The sequence below is a fragment of the Anopheles moucheti genome, chromosome 3 (assembly GCF_943734755.1).
Source record: "Anopheles moucheti chromosome 3, idAnoMoucSN_F20_07, whole genome shotgun sequence".
NCBI classification, from domain to species: domain Eukaryota; kingdom Metazoa; phylum Arthropoda; class Insecta; order Diptera; family Culicidae; genus Anopheles; species Anopheles moucheti.
In genome coordinates, this window is record NC_069141.1 from 69,824,327 (window position 1) to 69,844,093 (window position 19,767).

General features: G+C 51.7%; 1 protein-coding gene across 2 annotated transcripts in view; it reads left to right on the plus strand.

Moving 5' to 3' along the window:
- The first annotated feature begins 1,206 nt into the window (after nucleotides 1-1,206).
- The window catches only part of LOC128301505 (rho GTPase-activating protein gacZ-like), a 31,772-nt gene continuing 13,211 nt past the window's right edge, over nucleotides 1,207-19,767 (plus strand). Inside the window, exons 1-2 of one of the 2 annotated variants that reach the window (XM_053038032.1) lie at nucleotides 1,207-1,347; nucleotides 16,611-16,760. In XM_053038032.1, coding sequence (XP_052893992.1) covers nucleotides 1,259-1,347; nucleotides 16,611-16,760 — 239 coding nt within the window. In that variant the 5' untranslated portion in view covers nucleotides 1,207-1,258. Of the gene's footprint in view, nucleotides 1,348-5,688; nucleotides 5,833-16,610; nucleotides 16,761-19,767 lie in introns of those variants that run through there. The other variant, XM_053038031.1, reaches the window with a different exon arrangement.

A 19,767-nucleotide genomic window follows, 5' to 3' on the forward strand; every position in this document is an offset into this window, starting at 1 on the left:
ACACTGCATCTGTGTGTGTGTGTGTGTTGGGTGGCGCGGTTTTCCACACAGCCCATCCCTCCTCCCCCTCCCCCGGGGAAAAGTCATGTCGTCAGGCGGTCGCCGTCTTCACCCGACTGACGGGTGTTCTGCCGATATGATGGGTGGAAATAACTTTTCATCGTTCGTGTCTCCGGGCGGTTGGAACAACCACCCCCTTGCACCGCATGGAGACGCAATTCAACAAAACCGGACCACAGTTTTCCGCAGCATCTTCCCACGCCATACGAAGCTACATTGGGGAAAGATCGTCTTCGGGGGGTTGGGGGCGAAGGGCATCGGTTTTTGGTTGTCCTCCCACCCCACCCACCACCGCGTGTGCATCTACAGCGCTTGGTGGGATGGTGTGACAGGTTGTACGCTCAACGCCAACTATGTGTGGAGTGCGTGTCTGGGTCAAATGTTGGAGAGCTGTTTTATTGCTAGCACCTGCTCATTAGGTGCGAGATCCTAGCAATCGCTGAGGAACTGGTCGCATTACCAGTGAATGTTACGGTACAGAACATTTCGCTTCCAGCGCTACTCCGAGACGGCCGCCAGTTCGTAAGCCTGTGTGTTTCTCTGTGTGTATCAAGTGTTTCTCGGGCAAATTCTACCGCGACGGCTTTTCTCCATAAAACTAACCTCGGGAGTCACCCAAAAAAATACGTTGAACGAACATTGGCCATAGGTTGAAACCAACCGTTCCTGCACAGTACGAAGAATTCACGGACTCGAACCCGTGCCGCAGCGAAGATCTAGTCCAGCCGAGGCCGTGTGGTGGGCAGTTTGGAAGTGGCGAAATAGGGAAGCTCTGGTTCGGAGAAGATATTTCTGTACATCAGCAGACTTTGAGTTCCGCGACGCGTAATCCAGCCACCAGCACACCGGACAGTCGATGCTTTTCCCTCGCAGTCCCATTAACGTGTGAATGTGTTTGTGTGTGTGTTTTCCGGTGTCGTCATTCGAGTGAAGTGGATGTTTCCTTTTTTTTTACTTTCCCTTAGCGCTGTCATTTTGCAATTGTGAAAAAAAAACAACATATTGACCACAGCTGCCTCGTCTGTGGTATTTCGATCAAAAGTTTTCCCCTCCCTCCGGCTGCAGGAAAGTTCTAGAGCTGGCAGGGAAAAACCAGTGCGTGAACGGTTTCACGAATACGCAACTGGTACAGAGACCAACAGTTGGTTGCTGACGGCGCTGTGTCTGTGTGTGCGAAAGATTTGCCATCCGTCCAACCATGCCACCGTCGTACTGTTCCGTGAATGGTTGTACCAACAGCCGCAGCCCTTACTGCAGTTTGTACTGCTTCCCGAAGGATGTTGTCATGTAAGTACAGAATAATTCCGTTCCCAAAACACGAAACGCGTGCTTTCAAAACGGTGAAACGTAAAAGAAAACCCGTACCTTCATCTCATCATCTTGAGCTTACGGTTGGGGTATTGCGAGATGCTTGTTGGGCCTAACCACAAGTAAATACCATAGCAACGGCTCACAAGTACTCTTGGAGATGGGGAGGGAGGAGTTTGCCAGGAATCTGGCACGGTTTCGATCGATAAGCAACCGTCGGTTTGCTGCTAAGAAAAAGCTTCCACACTGCAGCTCCCACGCACATTCGGCGGTGCTTGTTTTCTTGAGTGTTTGGTTACAAGACGGTCTCCGGGTTTCTACTCAGAATCTGGGTATACACGAGCTGGTTTTTCATTGCTGCCGTTGGCATGCTGCGCAGCTTCTGGGCAATTTTCATGGCCTGCTGTGATGAATGTGTCAGGGCTGCAATATGGTTTGCACGAACATAATAGGACATCTTGACTAAATCGTGTCACTTTTGCAGATCCTTAACATCTAGCCCATCCTTAACGTCTGTTGGTTGCCAACATCTCAACTCTGCCACTCTGAATTCGCAAACTTCAACATCAGCAACTCTGTTACTATGGAAACCGAGAATCCTTGGATCTTTGGAGAATCCGAGAGTTCTTGGATGGACTAAATCGTGTCACTTTTGCAGATTTCTAGCACATCCTTAACGTCTGTTCGTTTCGAATATCTCAACTCTGCTGTGTCAACTCGCAACCATCAACATCAGCAACTCGCGTGTCCACCGCAGGGATACTACGGAAACCGGGAATCCTTGGATTGCTATAGTGAGATGCTTTCTTTTCCGCTTTGACTCTATCCCGCCAGCTTCGAGCTGCTCACCCATAATGAACAGCACATGGAACTGCTGCTTTAATGGAAAAAAAGTCACCCATAAAACTACGTTTGAACCCTGGTGTTCCGCACGCCTCCATATCCGCAAGAGCGCCGTGAAATGCTGAGTCCATCCTGCTCTGGCTGCCAGTAATAACTGGACTTTTTTCACCTTCAATCTGGGGCCACGAGGGATAGCACGAAAGTCATACCGGGAAGGGAACCTATTTCACCGGCCAAGAATCCATTTTCGTCGAGGGGGTTCTTGGTAAAGTTTCCTCCAAGCAGCGCGTTGCTTGGTCCATTCCGTTACCGTGCCGGCCCCGTCATCATCGCCAGTGGTTTTTTCGGGATGAAAACTGTGCCGCAGTTTACTCGGAGGGGTGGAAAAGTTTTTTTTTTACCCTTCGCTCCTGCCTTTCATCCCCCTCCCTCCATGACCACCTTCATCGTTCTATCTCTTCTGTCCCCCCGAACGTTATAAAAACGTCTTTTGCCACGGGGTCGGTTAACGCATTCGGGATGCTCTCTTGGGTAGGGCGTCCGAGCGACAGGTGGCGGTCCGGGAGTGTGGATCGCGGGAACCGAGAGTGTGGTACGCGTGTGTTGGTGGAAATCTCTTCGTTTTTGTTTTTTTTTCTTCTTCCTCCTCTCCATCCAATAACTGTGAGCCGGATAGCTGGCAGGGCAGATTCCCGGGGTGGGTGGGTGGGTTTTTCATTTCCCCCGGTTGGCGACAACGGTAGGATGCTAGCCGGGAATGCTGGGCTGGAACTGACTGGTATGGATCGATATTTAGGGTCAGAGCCTTTTCGGATATTTTGGCTCGGCCGGGTCGTGTGCACGCGTAGGGTAACGTTTTCCAACCACCCCTCTCCAACCGTCCCCCCTCGTGGCCGGTTCGTCCAGTGATTTATCGATTGACGAGTTCCCGGGATGCGGTTGATTGGCCGGGGAGAGTTTAAAGAGAAATGGCTGAATTGCGGGATAATTGTTTGACGATTTGCGGGAATGGAGCTGCGTTTTCTGACATTACGCTGACAAGGTGACAGGACAAAAAACAGCGAAACTTTAATCACGAAAAGGCTGGGTACGGATCGAAAGGAATGGAAGTCGACCCTCATTACCAGTAAGTTCTGGAAGTGGACATATTTTGTTTTTTATTGGTTCTGAATTTCCGTATCTTTTCAATATCTTCTACAGGTTATTATTCTAAAGGGGTGATTAAACATGCTTGCTGGTCTAGCACCGATTCAAAACCATTAACACGCGCCTACGTGCGTAAATTAAAGCCAAAACGTTGCTTTGGTGAGACTGTTGTAGGGTTTCTCTCCTTTTCAAAACGTTCCGTTTATATGCCCCTTAAGGATGCAAACACTTTTCTCTCTCCCTCGCTCATTCTCTCTTGCTATTGCTTCGTTCTCTCGGACACGCTTTTGCTGATATGGTGCAGGGTAAGAACACCGATTTTTCTGAAACAGATATTTTTACAAATAAAAATATTTTTCATTTATTAGTTAGTGGAAATTCAATTCATTCACCGAAATTCAATAAACACTCTTGCTTCTTCTATTGTGTAACCTAACAAAGGGTTTATTTGTTAAACAACAAATACATCCCCATGATACATTTATTTAGCTACCGACGAGCCCTGTAAAAACATTTTACTCTCTGGTTTCGCTCACTTTCTCTCTCCCTGCCGCTCGCAGTGTTTCGTGAGATGCTCAAAACAACCCCGCCATCGGCATTGGGCAGATGTATCGTTTAATTCTAAGTGAGACACCGCCGAGAACGTGTGCGCGTTTGCTTGCCTCTCGTATCGGTCCGGTACCCGTGGTTCACGTATTTGTTTGTTTCCCTTATCGGCGGACTTTCGTGCGTACGTGCGTGCGTGCGTGACAGAACAACAACAGCATAACCGTGTTAGTGGTTAGGCATTTACTGTACGTGTAATTGTAGCTTCTCCGTGCCAAAAGCGCTGGGAGGATAATGGTGTTCCCGGATTCAATCCTTTCTGGCCTGCTTTCCTGCGCCCATTACATTCTTGGCCAAGTGTGCGTGTGTGCCGCCCGGTTGACAATTAAACGATTAAGCGAGATTGTTATTGTTATCGATATTGGTACCGAATACTCCCACACACACACCCACACACACACGCGCACAAATACACGGTCAACTAGCCTTCATCGACCCCGTTCATCCCGATTTATTCCACTCCTCGTTCCCCGTCCATCGGTTCCCCAACGAGCCCCTTTTTGAAAGGGGATTTGTCCCCGGCTGGAAATCAAAAACCCCGGGCGACCGTCATCCCGGGCATCCCGGGTAGTTGTATGTGTGCGCGCGTGTGGAAAGGAATTAATGTGTGGCGAAAAAAAAACCCCTCGTCCATCCCATCCCATTAAAAGACCGTGGCTTTGTGTATGTGCGTGTGTGTGTGTGGGTGTGTGCGTACCGGAAACCGCAGTGCTACACACACTCGGGGTTTGGTATTTGGGACCAACCTCCCCCGCACCCTTCGGTTTCGGAAACCCAGAACCGGGGGCAGACCGCGCTGAGAAAAAGGGCAAGCGTGGGGACGGGCCGGTTAGTGCTTTGTTACGGTGTGGAGTGGAGTGGTGGTGGAAGCAAAAACCGACGCTACAGGGAGAGGGGAATCACAGAAAAAAAAGGGAAATCGGCTCACCCCTCGGCCATTTAGCGTTGTGAACCGTGGCACAAACGCACAAACACGGCACGCGGCCGAGCGGTGGACAGCAGCAGCAGCAGTCCCATCGCCATTGTGTCACACGAGCGCGCTTCCCGCACACGTCCTCCCCTTCATCACGTCCCCCGGTTCTGTACATTCCACTCGCTCTCTGTCGCTCGGAGACTCTTAAAGGTCCGGGTGGCCCACGGACGGGAGTTTGGCATCAACATCCATCTCGGAAGGTGTAGTTGCGTTGTTGTTTTTTTCTCTTGCCAAACCCGGCCTGTGAACCTTCCCGCCCGGCCAGACAAAGGAAGAGCCGAGACACGCTTCCACCGTTTTTAGTGGAGATCCGGTTCGGTGGGTCAAACTGACCTGGACTTCCCAGAACGAGCGAGAGAGAGGGAGAGAGCGTGAACGAGACGGAGACCTTGTTGGAGCACCAGGCTGGCAGCGGTTCACGGAGATGTAGATAGTGCCGCTCCCGGTCACCATTCGTTAGCACTCCTGCCGTTTTACTAAGGACGTCCCCGCCAGAAGCGTGCCAGAACGAGTGTACCGCGCGCGTGTGTTGTTTTGGGTTTGGTCTAATCGGTTCAGTGTCTATGCCTATTTGCAGAAGATTCCTCCTGCGAGGTGTGATCAGGTGCGGTGACATCGGAGAACGTCACTTACGAGCATTATCAATCCCATCAGTGTGGCACCTCTTTGCTGGGTGTGTGATAAACGAGTGAAGAAGTGCCAGATAGTGTGTGTGTGCGTGTGCGTGCGTGTGTGTATTGGTCTGTGTGTACGTGTGTTGGATAATCACTTCCCTAAGTAGCGGAGATGGGGAAAATCTCCGGAAGTCACTGTCTAGTCCTTGGCTGCCGTAACCGGCAGCTGCTGAACCAGGCCAACACGCGTTCCTATTTCCGCTTTCCGCGAGATGCCGACCTGTAAGTAGCAGCTTGTGATGAAGAACCGAGTTGTCCCATGTTCCGTTTCGGGATCGATGCTCTTGTCCGTAATGTTTCTTCAGATATTCTGAGAATATTAATGTTATTGAGGTTTTTGGAAGTCCTTTTGATCTGGGTCCATGTAATCAGAGTGAGATATCAGGTCGAATCAATAAAAGAATTGAACATTGATGATTTCCGTAATTTTCTTCAGATATTCTGAGAATATTAATATTATTGAAGGTTTTTGGAAGTGTATTGAATCTGGGGCCTGGTAATCAGAGTTAGACATCAGGTTAATTGAATATCGTCAGGATTGAGTATCTTCATGTTTTCCGTAATATGCTTGAGATATCCTACGAATATCCGTATCATTCAAGGATTTTCAGCTAGGGCTGTGTCATACCAGCTTGAATGAATAAAAGAACATCCAAAATCGGTACCTCAGTACACCAGAATAACTAAACACGACCGGATGCATCGGCAAGTCGCAACCTCGATGGCCCTCGTTGGCCGGATGTGAGCCAGTTTTGCTTCCTCCATCCACTCATTCCGGCTTCTTTTACGGGCCTGGACATACTTCCAGCCACACAGCGGATGGGATCAGCTCACCCCGCGCACACCTCAGCATAGACAAATTTCCACCTGGCATCGCCCAAAAAACACAGTGCGCCACAGTGCTGTGCCGAGGTCCAGGACGTAAAGGGAACCCGATATATACAGCCAGCACCAGTCCAGTAGGTAGATCTCCGGCTTCCAAATCCCAAACTAAGCGACGAAACGTTCGGAGCAAGTCCTTTCCGCCGCGCTGTACAAGGCCCCGAAGAGCTAGGGGTTGTCCAGCAAGGCACCACAAAGGGGCCCCGATGGTAACGACACACGCAACAACTGACACACGCAAAACGTGTACGGGCGAAAGGAAACGGTCTCCCGAACGATGATCCTTTGGTGGCCCCTGCGGCTGTTGCGAAGGAAAACTGGCAAGAGGACTGGCAAGCCTCCCCGGACTCGGCACACCACCAGTCCGTGGGAGCCGCCGGTAAGGGTGCGGGGTGCCGAGTACCGGAGGGGGGCGGGGTCGACGATATGTGACGGCGAGTAACCGGAGGAAAGCCAAATACCAAGGGTGGAAATAAATGGAAAAGGGCAACGAACAGCGGCACACACGGAGGCTGGCGAGAAAGGCGAGCCGAAAGGAAGTTGGAAAAAGGACCATCTGCCATCATCAGCGGCCGGGCCCGACGTCGTCGTCGTCGTCGTTGTCGTCGTCGTGGTTGAAGTTGTGTAGCCTCCGCACGGGCATATGGGCATGGAACTTGGGTCTTGGAGTTCCTCCCTCTCTGCCAAGGGCTCACAGACTGATGGAAGTTTTTTTTTTTTTGCTTGCGGCCGTTGTTGCTCTGCCGACCCGCTTCGTCGCTGCTGGTTGGTGCTGCTATTGATGTTACCGTATCCGTCCTCTTCTTGTTTTTGGGCATTTCGGGACACAAGGGGAGAAAAAAAACAACACTCGTGCCTGGTGGAAAGCGAAGCCCGATATCCCATCCGTTTCCCCGGGTGTGTGTATATATATATACCACACAACGGTTCGATTGGGTCACCTTCATCGCGCGCACGCTGTGGCAATCGTTGGGTTTTTTGGGCATTTCTCGGGGATTTCGTGTGTGTGTGTCGTAGTAGTAGTAGTTGCCTTGGTTCCACCCGGGGTGTGTAACCGTCCCTTCCCGTCTCGTCCCCATCACCGCACTCATCTACTGCAAAACCGACGCCACGGACCGTGCTTGATGATGATGAAACCCATCGACGGTCGGAGGCCTTGGGAATGCTTTCCCCGTGGATGGTTCGAGCTGGTGTGTCTTTGAATGTGTGTGTGTGTGTTCCGATGGCCATCGTTGGATTCGAGGGGTGAAATACCCAGCTCGATGATTGCTTCTCCCGGCTTTCGGTCCCACTCACGGGGCCGAGCCGGACGTACGCTGGTTTCAATTTATACGCCTCTGACAGCTGGTGGTGGCGTTGCGAAGTTTCGTTGCGATGGGTTCGGTGCGCCGCACAAAGCGCGTGGGATGGCTTGGGTTTCCCCTGCCGAACGCGTTCAGCCGCACCGGGCAGCCAAATTCTAACCAAATGCTCCCCAACCGGCCAATCCTTCAGTGTGGATACAGTTTTACCAGTTTTTTTTTCGCTGAAGTTGCTTTAAAGTTGCACCAAAAAAAAAACCTTTTGTTTGGAGGAGAACGTTTTTTGGGAGCTTGTGGCCCGGCCAGTACCTTGGGAACATGCTGAGAAGGGATGCCATTTTGATGAGAGTTTGATCCTTTTTTTTGAGAAGCGAATTATTTCTGCTTTGAGCACAACCAGCACAGAGTTGGTTGAAAATGCCTCAAGGGGTAGAGTGTTGCAGAGTGTGGGGAATTCTGGTCTAAACCCTTTGTGAAAGTGTGAGGAATTCTGGTCTAAATGCTTCCTAGCTTTCCACGGTACAGATTTCGGTGAGTTTCTTGCTGATATGAGCTATTCTTCAATTGATCACATCCAGAATCGATCATTGTAGATCTTTTGGGAGGGAGGTTGGATTTGGTCTGCTTCCCCCAGTCTGATGCTGGAACACCACAGGCGACAGGTGGAGGAAGACAGCAGGATCGTTTCCAAAACCTTGCCGAACTGCTGCTGCTGCTGCTGCCATGGTATGTTGCACACAGTGGCAGCTGCACGAACAAAAGGAGGAAACAAACCACACACACGATCGTGCCCAAGGGGGGGAGTCAGTAGCAAACCGAGAGAGCAAACCAACAAAAAAAAAAGGCAACAAAATCCCCCCAAAACGGTGCTTGCGTGGATAAAATCAACCGACCGGACGAACTTGGCTGGTCGGGGCCGGTTGCTAGCCGCTTTGCCTGCTCTGGGTTGCTGCTGGGCTGCGCGCTAGTGTGCGTTAGCCGCCGCCACCGATGCTGATGATCACTGCCAGCCAACTTCCTTCCCTGTTTCCTCCACCGCGCAACTTCCCTCCCTTTTCTCCCAAACCACGTCCGGCCACACGGTGCAGTCAAACTTGACCGCGCAACCACCCATTGGCATCATCATCACCCTGTGGCTGCGCTGCGATCGCAACGACAGTGTCGCTACGTGTGTGTGTGTGTACCGCGGACCCCTCGGTGTGTTGGTGTTCATCCGGCAGTGATGATGGTCGCGCTCTCCCGGGTTAGTGCTGCGGCGCACGGCCTATAGCTCTTGGGTGTTGTTGCACGCGCATCCGCTAACACAGAAAAACGCTCCACAAAACGCTCCACGCCAGCAAGCGGAAGAGAGGAAAGGGCCCCTGCCCACCGAGTTTCCTTTGCAGCGCTATCGAAGGGGGAGAGGGGGAGCTATATGGTAGGTGGTTTTTCCCAATCAACGCAATGTTTTCGCTTTCGGTCCGCGGGACCGCAGGAACTTGCTGTTGATGATGATGATGATGATGATGATGATGATGGTGTGCCGCATCACCAGCAGCGCGACAAATGACACGGACAAATGAGTAAAGAGGGTGTGGGAGGGGTGGGTAAGCGTTGCGGAAGTAGAGGGGGGGGGGGGGGGGTGGTAGTCGACGGTGAGCGGGGACGGTACACCACCATCACGAAACGCGCTCCGGTTCGCTCGAATCGAACTCGAGAATCCACCATCCATTCGTAATCGTCCGCCACGACCCTCAAGCCCAACCCAACCCAAACCCCCCCCCAAAACAACAGTGTGCCGTCCGTCCGCCTTCATCCATCGGTAGCTGATATCACGCGTTTAACACTCCCCCCTCGTCCACCGCCAACTCCAGTGGACGCTTCGCGCTCCCATCCTCGCTTGAAGTGGATCTGTGGCAGTAGCGGCAGTGTTGTGCCTCACAAACAACCAGCTAACCACACATTCCCAAGTTCGCTGCGCCGCGGCACCACTGTGATCGAGCGGGTGTGATGTTGCTCGTTTGGTCGCTTGCCAACTCCAACCTCGCGACTATGCGCGTGAGAGAGCGAGAGAATGCGAGAGACAGAGAGAGCGAGAGGGCAAGCGATACCATCCAGTGCGTGTACGCTCACAGAGTCGTCGTGTTATTCCACAAGCTCCAGCTCCACACATTGGAGGGGCCATGCGGGGGGGGAACGCAAAAACAGGGGGCAAGAGGGGTGATGGAGGCAGCACGTTTTGGAGCCATCGCCATCGGCGAAAAAAAAAACCTTTATGAGGGTGCCCTACTGCTGCACTAACTGCCTGTATGTATGTGTGTCCCCACGCGAGTGTGTATGTGTGCGCCCATACGTCGCTTTGGAACTCCCCAGCGAGAAGCCCCACGAAGGGTAGCTGGTGCTGGATTGGACGGAAGCGAATGGGGAGGCAAGGGTGATCAGTACACCAGCACGACACACGCTGATGGCGAGAAGTGATGGGCAGTTCGATGAGGTAGCTGGAAACGGTTTTGCCCCAGTGCAGCAGTTAAGTACACGGCGTGTACTCACGTGTGGTGGTTCCGGGAGGGAGGGAGTACAAAGAACTTACCGGTGGAGTCGCCTGTCCCCACACTGATTATGACTTCTGACCATGGGCCCCGAATAGCAAGGCCATATCATTGCAGGGGCTCCAAGTACAACAGAACACCATTTGGGGCTGCAGACCTAGCAGCTGAGAGGAGTGATCCCACTGGAGGAGATCTTGCCCCTATATCCAAAAAACAAAAACACCCATGAAGTTATTAATAGCACCAGAGCGCTCACTGATGGGACTTTTTGTGCTAGTTTTGTCCAGAATGTCCAGGAGCCTCCACTTCTACCTTCGTCACGATCATCATCGATGGTTCCAACAGACTACGCCTCTGATCCGGTTTTTAGCGCTCGCCACCGTAATCAGCAAACGATGTGTGTTATCACACGCTACCAGCGCGCCGTTTGATTGTGTGCCATCCCGAAGAAGGGGACCAAAAAAAGTCACGCCGTACCGAAAAACAAGCCTGGCTTGTGGCGGACTTTCTACTACCCCTTTGGGGCTGGGTGACGGAAGGGGGCACTGTGGACAGAAGGCACTTTTTTTTTGCTTATCGGTTGGCGTAGAATTGAATATCGAAGAATTGCGAAGCAAAAAAACTCATGCGTCACTTCCAGGAAAAGCTTTCGATCTTTATCTTAGGGCTGGGTGATTCTTGGAAACCTTTCGGCGAGGAACCCCATACCTGGCGCAGATCGTCGGGTTTCCCTTTCGGGGGCTCAGTTAGGGCATTAACTTCGAATTTGACTTTGACTTCAATGCGGAGACATCCAGTTCGTCTATGTGTGGAGATGTTCGGGAATGAATCATGTCCCAATAAAACGCATTGGAGCTCTCTAGCTCTCGCCCATTTGGGGCCCAACTTTCTGCTACAAATTCCACTACGAGGAGTTATCTCGTCTACATCTGTAATGCCTCACGAAATCAATTATCCCACAGTGAGCGACCTAAGTACACCATCACACCACAGCCGATAGATTGTGTGCATCCCACCCTGGTGATGCTTCATTATCGGCCTGAACCTGAAGGTATATGGCTTTTCGGAGCGAGAAGTACCCCCCAGTGCTGCGGACAGTTTTATGTGCCAAAGATTCATTGGCGGTACGTGCCGTGTTGAGCATTTGCCAATTGCTATTTGAATCCCATTCCCCTGGATGGAGGGAGGTAGGTGAAGAAGGTGACTCAGACGCACGTTCCGAGCCCACGCGTTCCGGGTCCAGTTATTGACCATTTTGCCGAACTACCGGTGTGTCGAACCGCGGATGATCGGTGATTAATACTTTGCATATGGAGCGCCCGTAGTACAATTCCCGCCCATGAGGGCTCCTAAAAATAGGGTGTCTAATCGCGCCAGCTTTACTTGGGGGAAACAAGCCGCCAACCCAGTGCGCGAAAGGTTAAGGTCAGTCAGGGGGAGTGTTTTGGGAAATGGGAAGATTCTGTCCCCCCTCCTATTACAATGTTGTCGGGCGTTGAGTCACTCTATCAGCGTCTCTATGAGGTCGATAAGCATTATCTCTCTCTCGTTTGGGTGTTAGGGCCACGGAATCGAATGCTGCCAATCTTTCGTGATGGATCGGCGGGGTCTTGTAGCTAAACGTCACCGTGTCAGACCCGCAGGACAAGACGAAAAAAAAATACGTCCTCGGCACGGTATTCCCTTTGCCTGCGAATGCGAAAGGTGCCACACACGCTGGGCCCCAAAAAGGAGAAGAGGATCGATTAAACTTCAGCTGCTGCCGGTGGTGGTGGTGTATGTGTATGCGGGCACTTTTGCTACGGACAGGTGTTTGCTGAGCTCTCTGAGTCCCCTTGTGTACCCTGCTTCGCGGTGGGACACACCTCCCGGGGAGTGGGGGACTCCTTGAGGATTGCTGGACAGGAGAAGATAAAGAAACCCAACGGACTTGCCTACGTGCCCTTTCGGTGTTTTGCGATGCCAGCCGAGTGCCAGCTGGCAACCAACGAGCTTTTTAAGACCCTTGCATTCCCTTTTGGGCAAACGAAAATTGAAGGTCCGACCACGGGGGACCACGGGACATATGTCGAACCGAGCGCTTTTGCTGATGCACATGAAGAAGCAAACGAACTCTGCCCACCTCGGGGTCTCGGTTTACTTGCTCCCCTTCGAGCTTGATGTGCGGTTGCAGCCGGACTATTTTTCCTCTTCGGGGCGGTGTTTAGGGAAAGCCTTGGCCTCCTATAAGAAAAGGGCAGCCATCTACCTTTTACGTTTTTATATAAGCGATCGAGTTTGGAGTGTTTTGTACGCGTCTTGTATGTCTTGCCTGTGAAGTCCTGGCACACCCGGCGATATTGGCTTCGGGACTTGGTAGTGACTGACGGTTTTAAAGAGCGAGAGAGGTAGAAAGAGAGAGAAAGAGACTCCAATAATAATCAACGAAGCATGAGCAGCAGTAATCAGAAGCTGCTGCCGGTGGACAAACAGGAAAAAGCGGGGAAGGGTTTCTCCATGGACGACAGCTGCTGGTTTTCGGTTTCCTCTTGGTGTGCGTGTTGCCCGTACCAGAGGGCCCATGGCGAGAAAAACTAGGGGCTGCTGCCCCGGCCAACCCAGATGATGCACCGCGCCAAGAAGGGCGATGCACAAAGAAGGAAGACGAAAAGGAAGAACCGCCACCGAAAAAAAATAAAAAATCAAGCCGCACTCCAACCAACACCGAGTTGCCTGCTGCAACGCCGTCGGACGGCCGGCACCGAACCGACAGGGGGTTGGGAATGTGGACGCCGGCGATCGACGGTTGTGTCGCTAGTGCGCATGTGTGTGGTGTGAGGATCGCCACCGTCACCGAGAGAAAAATGAAACCTTCCACCAACATTCCACCTCACACACACACGTCCCTTTCGCCGCATTTCTTCCTTTTTCCTCCGCCGTGTGTGATCGTGCGAATTGTCCGGGCCCCGGGGTTTGTCCTTCATCGAGCCTTTTTCTTGCTGTTTTGGGCGTGGAGTCGTCGGAACCCAAAACAGATCTTGGTGCTGTTGGAATATTGGAGCGAGATTCCAGAGTTAGCTCAGTTAGTTTTCGGGAACCGTTGAGTTTTTTTGGAACATCTTCCGTGGTTAAGGTATTGGGTGATATATGGGCCGCACCGAGTGGTTGACTCAAACCAGCTCCCCTTCCTTTGACCGAGAGCCGCATATACATCATCGGTTGGCCGCGAGTCGTCGTGTAAGGGGGGCGCTGGGCGTTCCAACGATTTTTCTTATCGGTCGCCAGGTCCGAACGTTCCCGGACGTGCGCAGCAATCTCGCCCCGTCTGTGTATGTGAGCTTATTCCTCTCCTCCCTCCCCCCCCTCCTCCTCATGCACCCTCTTTCCACCCCAACATCCCGCCCTTGCAATTGGTGGCCGGCGACAAGTCGACGGTGTGTGCTCGTCGACGGCCCCGTCGTAATCGCCTGCTCGAAAACCGAAACCCACCAAACCATTGCCCACCTCCCTCCCTCCCGGCCACTGCTCCGGCGTGGGAGCGAAGAAGCCACAATGCGCCGCTACACACAGCCCCCCTTCAAACCCCCCCCCCTGCTTGGTGTGGGGACTGTCGCTGGTCGGGTTTCGGGTCGGGCCACTCTCGTTTGGCACACACGGTGTAGGGGGTACGGTGTGTTGGCATTCTTTTTTTCTCTCTGCCACCCGTGTGCCCACCAACCCCCCCCCCCCCCCCCCCCCCATCTCGCGCCTAACTGTGTCGCGCTGTTGAACCGTCCACTGCGCGCCCGTGTGACACACACAACCCCCTCCACCCCTTTGGGGTGTGTTTTTTTTTGTGCCTTGTGGCTGTGTGTAACATCATTGGCAAACTGTGCAGCGCAGCGCGCGCGTACAGTGTGCATGGATGGCGGCCGCCCAGACCCACCGGGGCAGAGAACCGTCCGCGTCCGTCATCGTCGGTCATTGTGCCCCATTCCGAGCAATCACCAACCCGTACCCACCACCTCCACTCCTTTCAGTTCCATTCCACTTCCAGCTGCGTCTCGGCTCCCTGTCAACACCCCATCCCCCCCCCCTCTTCCCCCATCCCCCCTTGTTGGTGATCGAGAGCTCGTGCGCTCGTGCGTTCAGTACCTTCGGTCGGTGGCGACTTTTGCCCCGCTCGTGTGGTGCGCTGTGTGTTTGGCGTCATTGTCGCACCGCGCGGTTACTCGTCGCGCTCGTAGCCAAAGCGAATCAAAAACCCACTGGCGGCCTGTGTGTGTGTGTGTGATGTTGGATTTTTTCATTGGCGATGATTACGACATTCATTTCACTCACGGCGACCAACGAGCCAACCTCCGAGAGAGAGAGATCCCTAGCGGTAGCGATCACCGCCCGGGTTCGACTGACCTCGGTCTCCAACTTGGCCGCGATCGGCACACACCGGGTTGCGCAGTTGAACACTCGGTTGGCCGGACGAGGTGACTAGAAGTTCTGGGATGCGCGCACACGCCTCGACGCGCTGATCGCTTTGGGGGGTTTGGCCTTGGTAAAGCCCGCTAAGCCACCCTGGACCGGGTCTGGAATCTGGGAGTTACCGTACCAATGCTAATTGCTCGCTCGTCGCACCCTACCTGCCCTGATTGCCGTTTGTAGCCGAGGGTACATGATCTTGCCCGCCGTGATCGATAAGTTTGAGTACAATTTCAAACTGATTCTGGGGTTTGCCATTGGAAGCTGTACTTCACGAGCATTACATGATGTTCTGACACGAGTCAGAAGCATTTCCGTCTTCAACTGGTCTAATTCAGTGTCTGTGAAGTCGTTGAGAATCATCGACAGAACCAAACGAGAAGTCGATCGATATTCAAACTCGGGAAGCTTGGAGTCCACAATTCCAATGTCCAATGTCCAAAAAGTTGGTAAATCGTTGAGAAGCTATGCTTAGACCAAATTCCCGTCAAGTCAAGTTCTGCTCTGGAACACGTAGTGCTCATCTCCGTAGAGGGTTGCGAAGTCCTAGCGGCAACAACCTTCGGCTTTGTTTTTCCAAAAATGCCATGGGGGAAGTCCGCGTTTGGAGACTGAAATCATTACGGACGTAGTATTGGGATGCGTAGGATGGTAGGATGGAGTCTCTATCCCTGGTCATGTTGCACATCATGTAGTTGCTGCAGTAGCGCGCACAGTATCTCGACCGAGAAAATGAATTCTTGACTCTCGTGCCAAACAAGGGAATATCCACCTAGTGGTGATCCCTTCGAAAGTACAAGTGAGCTCATATTCTTAAAGAAAACAATTACAATTTCTTCTGCAAACAATAAAACACATAGGAAATAGAAATTATACTCTAAAAAAAAGCCCTACCTATGTCACATTATACGCTAATTAAATCATAAATATGATTTGTGCGTATTATACGTTTCATCCGATTATCCGGCAACCCTCTCGAATGTCCCGATGAGCACGGATAATCGGCGCTCTACTGTACCATCCAAGTATGTTTGTCTACCAAAGCTGCAAGTCTATGTAAGATAACGGTCCTTTCAGCTTGCAGGTTAGAGAGACTTGACTGTATCGGGCCGCACTCATTCTGAATGGATTTGTGAAGGGCATAGCATTTTGACATAAAGAATGACATAAGACATAAGGCCTAAACTCATTCAGACCAGCAAGCAAAATGCTTTATTTTGACGTTTGTTGAGCAGCTGACGGAAGCTTTCATTAGGAAAACAATTTAATCCTTTTTTTCCTAGGCTTAACTTGGCCTTGTCATTTGTGTGGGGAGTTGTAAGCGGAAACGTCAAAACGCATACAAAAAAAAACTGACTTATAGTAAGATCTACCCCAATATCAGAACATAATATGAATATAGCGCACTAATAATCGGGCCGCCCGGTAGCATATTTGGTAGCGACGCCGGTCTTCACACGACAGGACCGGTCCAAAATCCCATCCGAACCAACCCCACGTACGCAGGTCGTGATTATCAGGTTATGGGTAAACGAAGTGAATAAATGTCCCAGAAATGGTAGGCCTCTTCTGGACCTCTTGAGGTTGTTGAAGAAGAAACAATAGCAATGACGCATACTTTGACGATGCAAATTTATATTCGAGCTGATCAGTAAGAGCTGGTGCATATCACAAGAAGGGACCTCCAGATACGCAACAAGCGAAGAATAGCGATATTTGTAGACATTAATGTGTGCTGTACAGTACTTTTCAACTCTCGCCTTATATAAACTTCCTCCTCTATAACACTAATCGCGTTGTAATTCTTCTCTGTCTGTTTCTTCTCTTCCATTTCCATTACCGACACGACTGGCAGCTGCAAGAAGTGGGTCGACTTTTGCAACCGTCCGGAGCTCTACAAAAAGTACGACGAGAACGGGCCCGAATATCTGTACAAAAGTTCCCGCATCTGCTCGGACCACTTTCAGCCGACGGATTTCAACAATCCCAATCTCTTCAGCCAAGGGTAAGTCCCTGCCAGCATCTCACCGGAATCCTTGGACTGACGGCACCGAAAGGGATGCCCCCGACCCGCGTTTAGGTGTAGCGTACCCGCGAGGACACACGAGCAGTGGGACTGATCCCGCACCAGCAGGGGACCTTGGGTTCTGTGGTTTTTTCGTTTGGAAAACCTTTTTTTTTTGGTTTGGTGCACCCGATTGGTACGGTGTATTTTGTTTTTGTGTGAGAGTACGTCCACGTTTAGCCTTCTCCGTCTGCACCCCTCACTCTCGCTCGCGCAGTATGCGGGAGTTTCTTGCTCGCACACACACACACACACAAGCGCGCGCTGTGGACCGGATTTGGTGTGGAACGATTACCGGACGGGGCAGCTGGACGAGGGCAACCGGACCTCTGATGACCGGACGCGGTTGGTAACGCCGATGACGATGATGATGCGTTGTGGGACCTTTGGACCAACTCGAGGTGCTGCGCTTTCTGAATCGTCCACCGTAGAAGACGAGGAAAGAAGAGGAAGAAAACACCACCTCGAGAAGGACGGTATTGCGCACATCTCGGTTTCGCTTGCCCTCCGGATCTTTCAGGCGGACAGCGGAGAGGAGGGGAGGTGCATGTATGTGTGTGTAGTTGGCTCGGGGGTTTCTGAGTTTTGCTGTTGCCATTGGTATTCCTTTGGTTTGGTGATCAAAATCCGATGGCCTTCTCGGCCATCGCGCGCGCTCTAAGGTACACAGTGCTTCTGGGGCTTTTTAGTCGAGTTGGCAGATATTCTCTAAATACCGCTCTATCCCCCCCTCCCGGTATGTGGGGGCACTTGTGTGTGTGAGCGGTCGCTGTTTTTTTGTTGCTGTACTGCGAAGACCTCTGCGAGTGATAAAACAGACCAACCAGAGTGATGAACCGTGCCGTGCACCATGCCGGGCACCCATCCGTGGTCGTCGGTTTGTGGTCTTGCCACAGTAAGGAACCTTACAACGGACTTTTTTGTTGTAGTTGTTTCCTTTCTTCCGTACCCACTACCACCCCTCCTCGCGCGTTGAGTGTTTATTTATTTGCTGCCGCCTGCCCAGTGTCTTCTTACGCGCGCGGTGCTGCAACAAATCAGAGGGAACAGAGCAAAAAAAAAAAAAAAGCCACCCCAATTCCTCCCGTATATAACCGCGAAGGGTATTCGGAGGAGACTGGTTTCGTTTTTGCTCATCTTCCTCGGAAGACGCAGACTCCCTCCGCGTAGCGTTTTTTTTTTGTTTTGGATGGTGGGCCCCAGCAAAAAAAAAAAAAGAAACCGACACACCTTCATACCGCGGTGTGTCGGTCACTCGGTTGAGAGAAGGTATGAAGGTACACCCGATCGGTTGCCACCGTGGTCGACTCGCAAAAATCGTCGACTCTTCCCTACACACATGCCCAAGTGCCCTCAAACACGGGTCTGCCTCTACCACTCATCATTATCTTCCGGAGGTGTAGTCCGGGGAGGGAGGGCAGAGGTCTGTTAAGGTGGAGGACGCACCAGTTCCCCCCCAAAAGTCACACCGAAGAAGAGATGTGTGTGGATTTCTTTTTCTTCCACCTTTTTACCAGGTGGAGGCTACACTGGGTCGCGGCAGTTGATGATGTTGACGTCGTCGTCATCTCCGCCGGGCGTAACGCGCGCGCACACCGTTGTAGCGCGATCGGTCAGTGGTGCCCAAAACTCAAAAAAAAGGGAAGAAAAACGTTGAGACTGGCGGAAAAAAACGGCGAGGCGCTCAACGGCGCAACGCCCCAAAGGGATGGGCGCAGACTGGGCCAGAGAAGGAAGGAGCCACCTTACCACCAAAAAACCGAAACGAGCTGGCATGCTCTGGGAGTGGTGGCAAGAATAAGCGAGACCACGAGCGTTCCCTCCTCGTCCCGGTAATCTCCCCTCCCTCCCCACCACCGCACCTGGCCTTTCCATATTCCAATGAAAATAACTTACCGCGGTTAGCGCGGCGGTACCGGATCATTGGCGATATGTGTTCCATCGACGCAACTCCAACACCAGGACGGAGGGAAAGGAAGGGGGGCCTGGGAGGTTGGGTTTTTTTTTTCGTCGTAAAATAACTTTGTGTGTAGGGAACGAATTTGGAGGCACTGTGCGCGACCCGTCCGTGCCGACCGGTCCGACCGACCGATGGGCGAAGGAGAACTTAATGGTAATCGATTTCCTTGACTCTTTCTTGAACCCACTTGCCGTCTTGCCAACCTCCCTTGTCCATAGGAGAAGTGGGGAAGAGTTGTCTCTATCCCGGGTGCTTCACTGCCTTCACCTTTGGCAGGGATGGTGGTGTCCCCCGCGTAAAAAGGTGAGGATTTTTACCGGTGAGAAACTAATTTAGGCTCGATCACGCACCGGAGGGCGTAACGGGCCACGGGTAGTGTGTTTGGGTGAGGGAAGAAGAAAGTTTTTATCCCTACAATCGCAAGGAAGAAGTACCTTGATGTCCCTTTTTTCCGGTACCTTCGTTAGCACTGGAGTTTGAATTGCAGGGTTTTACAATTGATAGGATATGTGCGAGCACAACTTACGGGACAAACAAACAAATAAGGCACCAACGAATAAGATTAACTGGAAGATTGATAGTGTAACGCAAAAACCAAACGTTACTCGAATCACTAAAACTTGATATGGAAATGCGTGCACAATTTAGTGAATGCTTAATCGGACAGGCCGGTTTACGCGTAGGCGGATTCAAGAGTTGAGATATACAATACAAAAATTAACAAAACTATCTACAAATTATGATGAGAATAGGAATTAGAAATATTCACAAATACACTCACTTCATTTCCAATTAATTCAATCCTCAAAATTTTCATTTTATAGCTCAATTTGTAAAGCCACCGGTATGTAAACCGACGGCCGAGACGCGATTCAAATTTTTGTGTATCATTAAAATGTTTTGTGTTTCACTATCAACCTTTCCGTTTATTTTATTCGCTTGCGCGATGCAATTTGGTCGCCTTAACCTAACTGGATACCAACATAG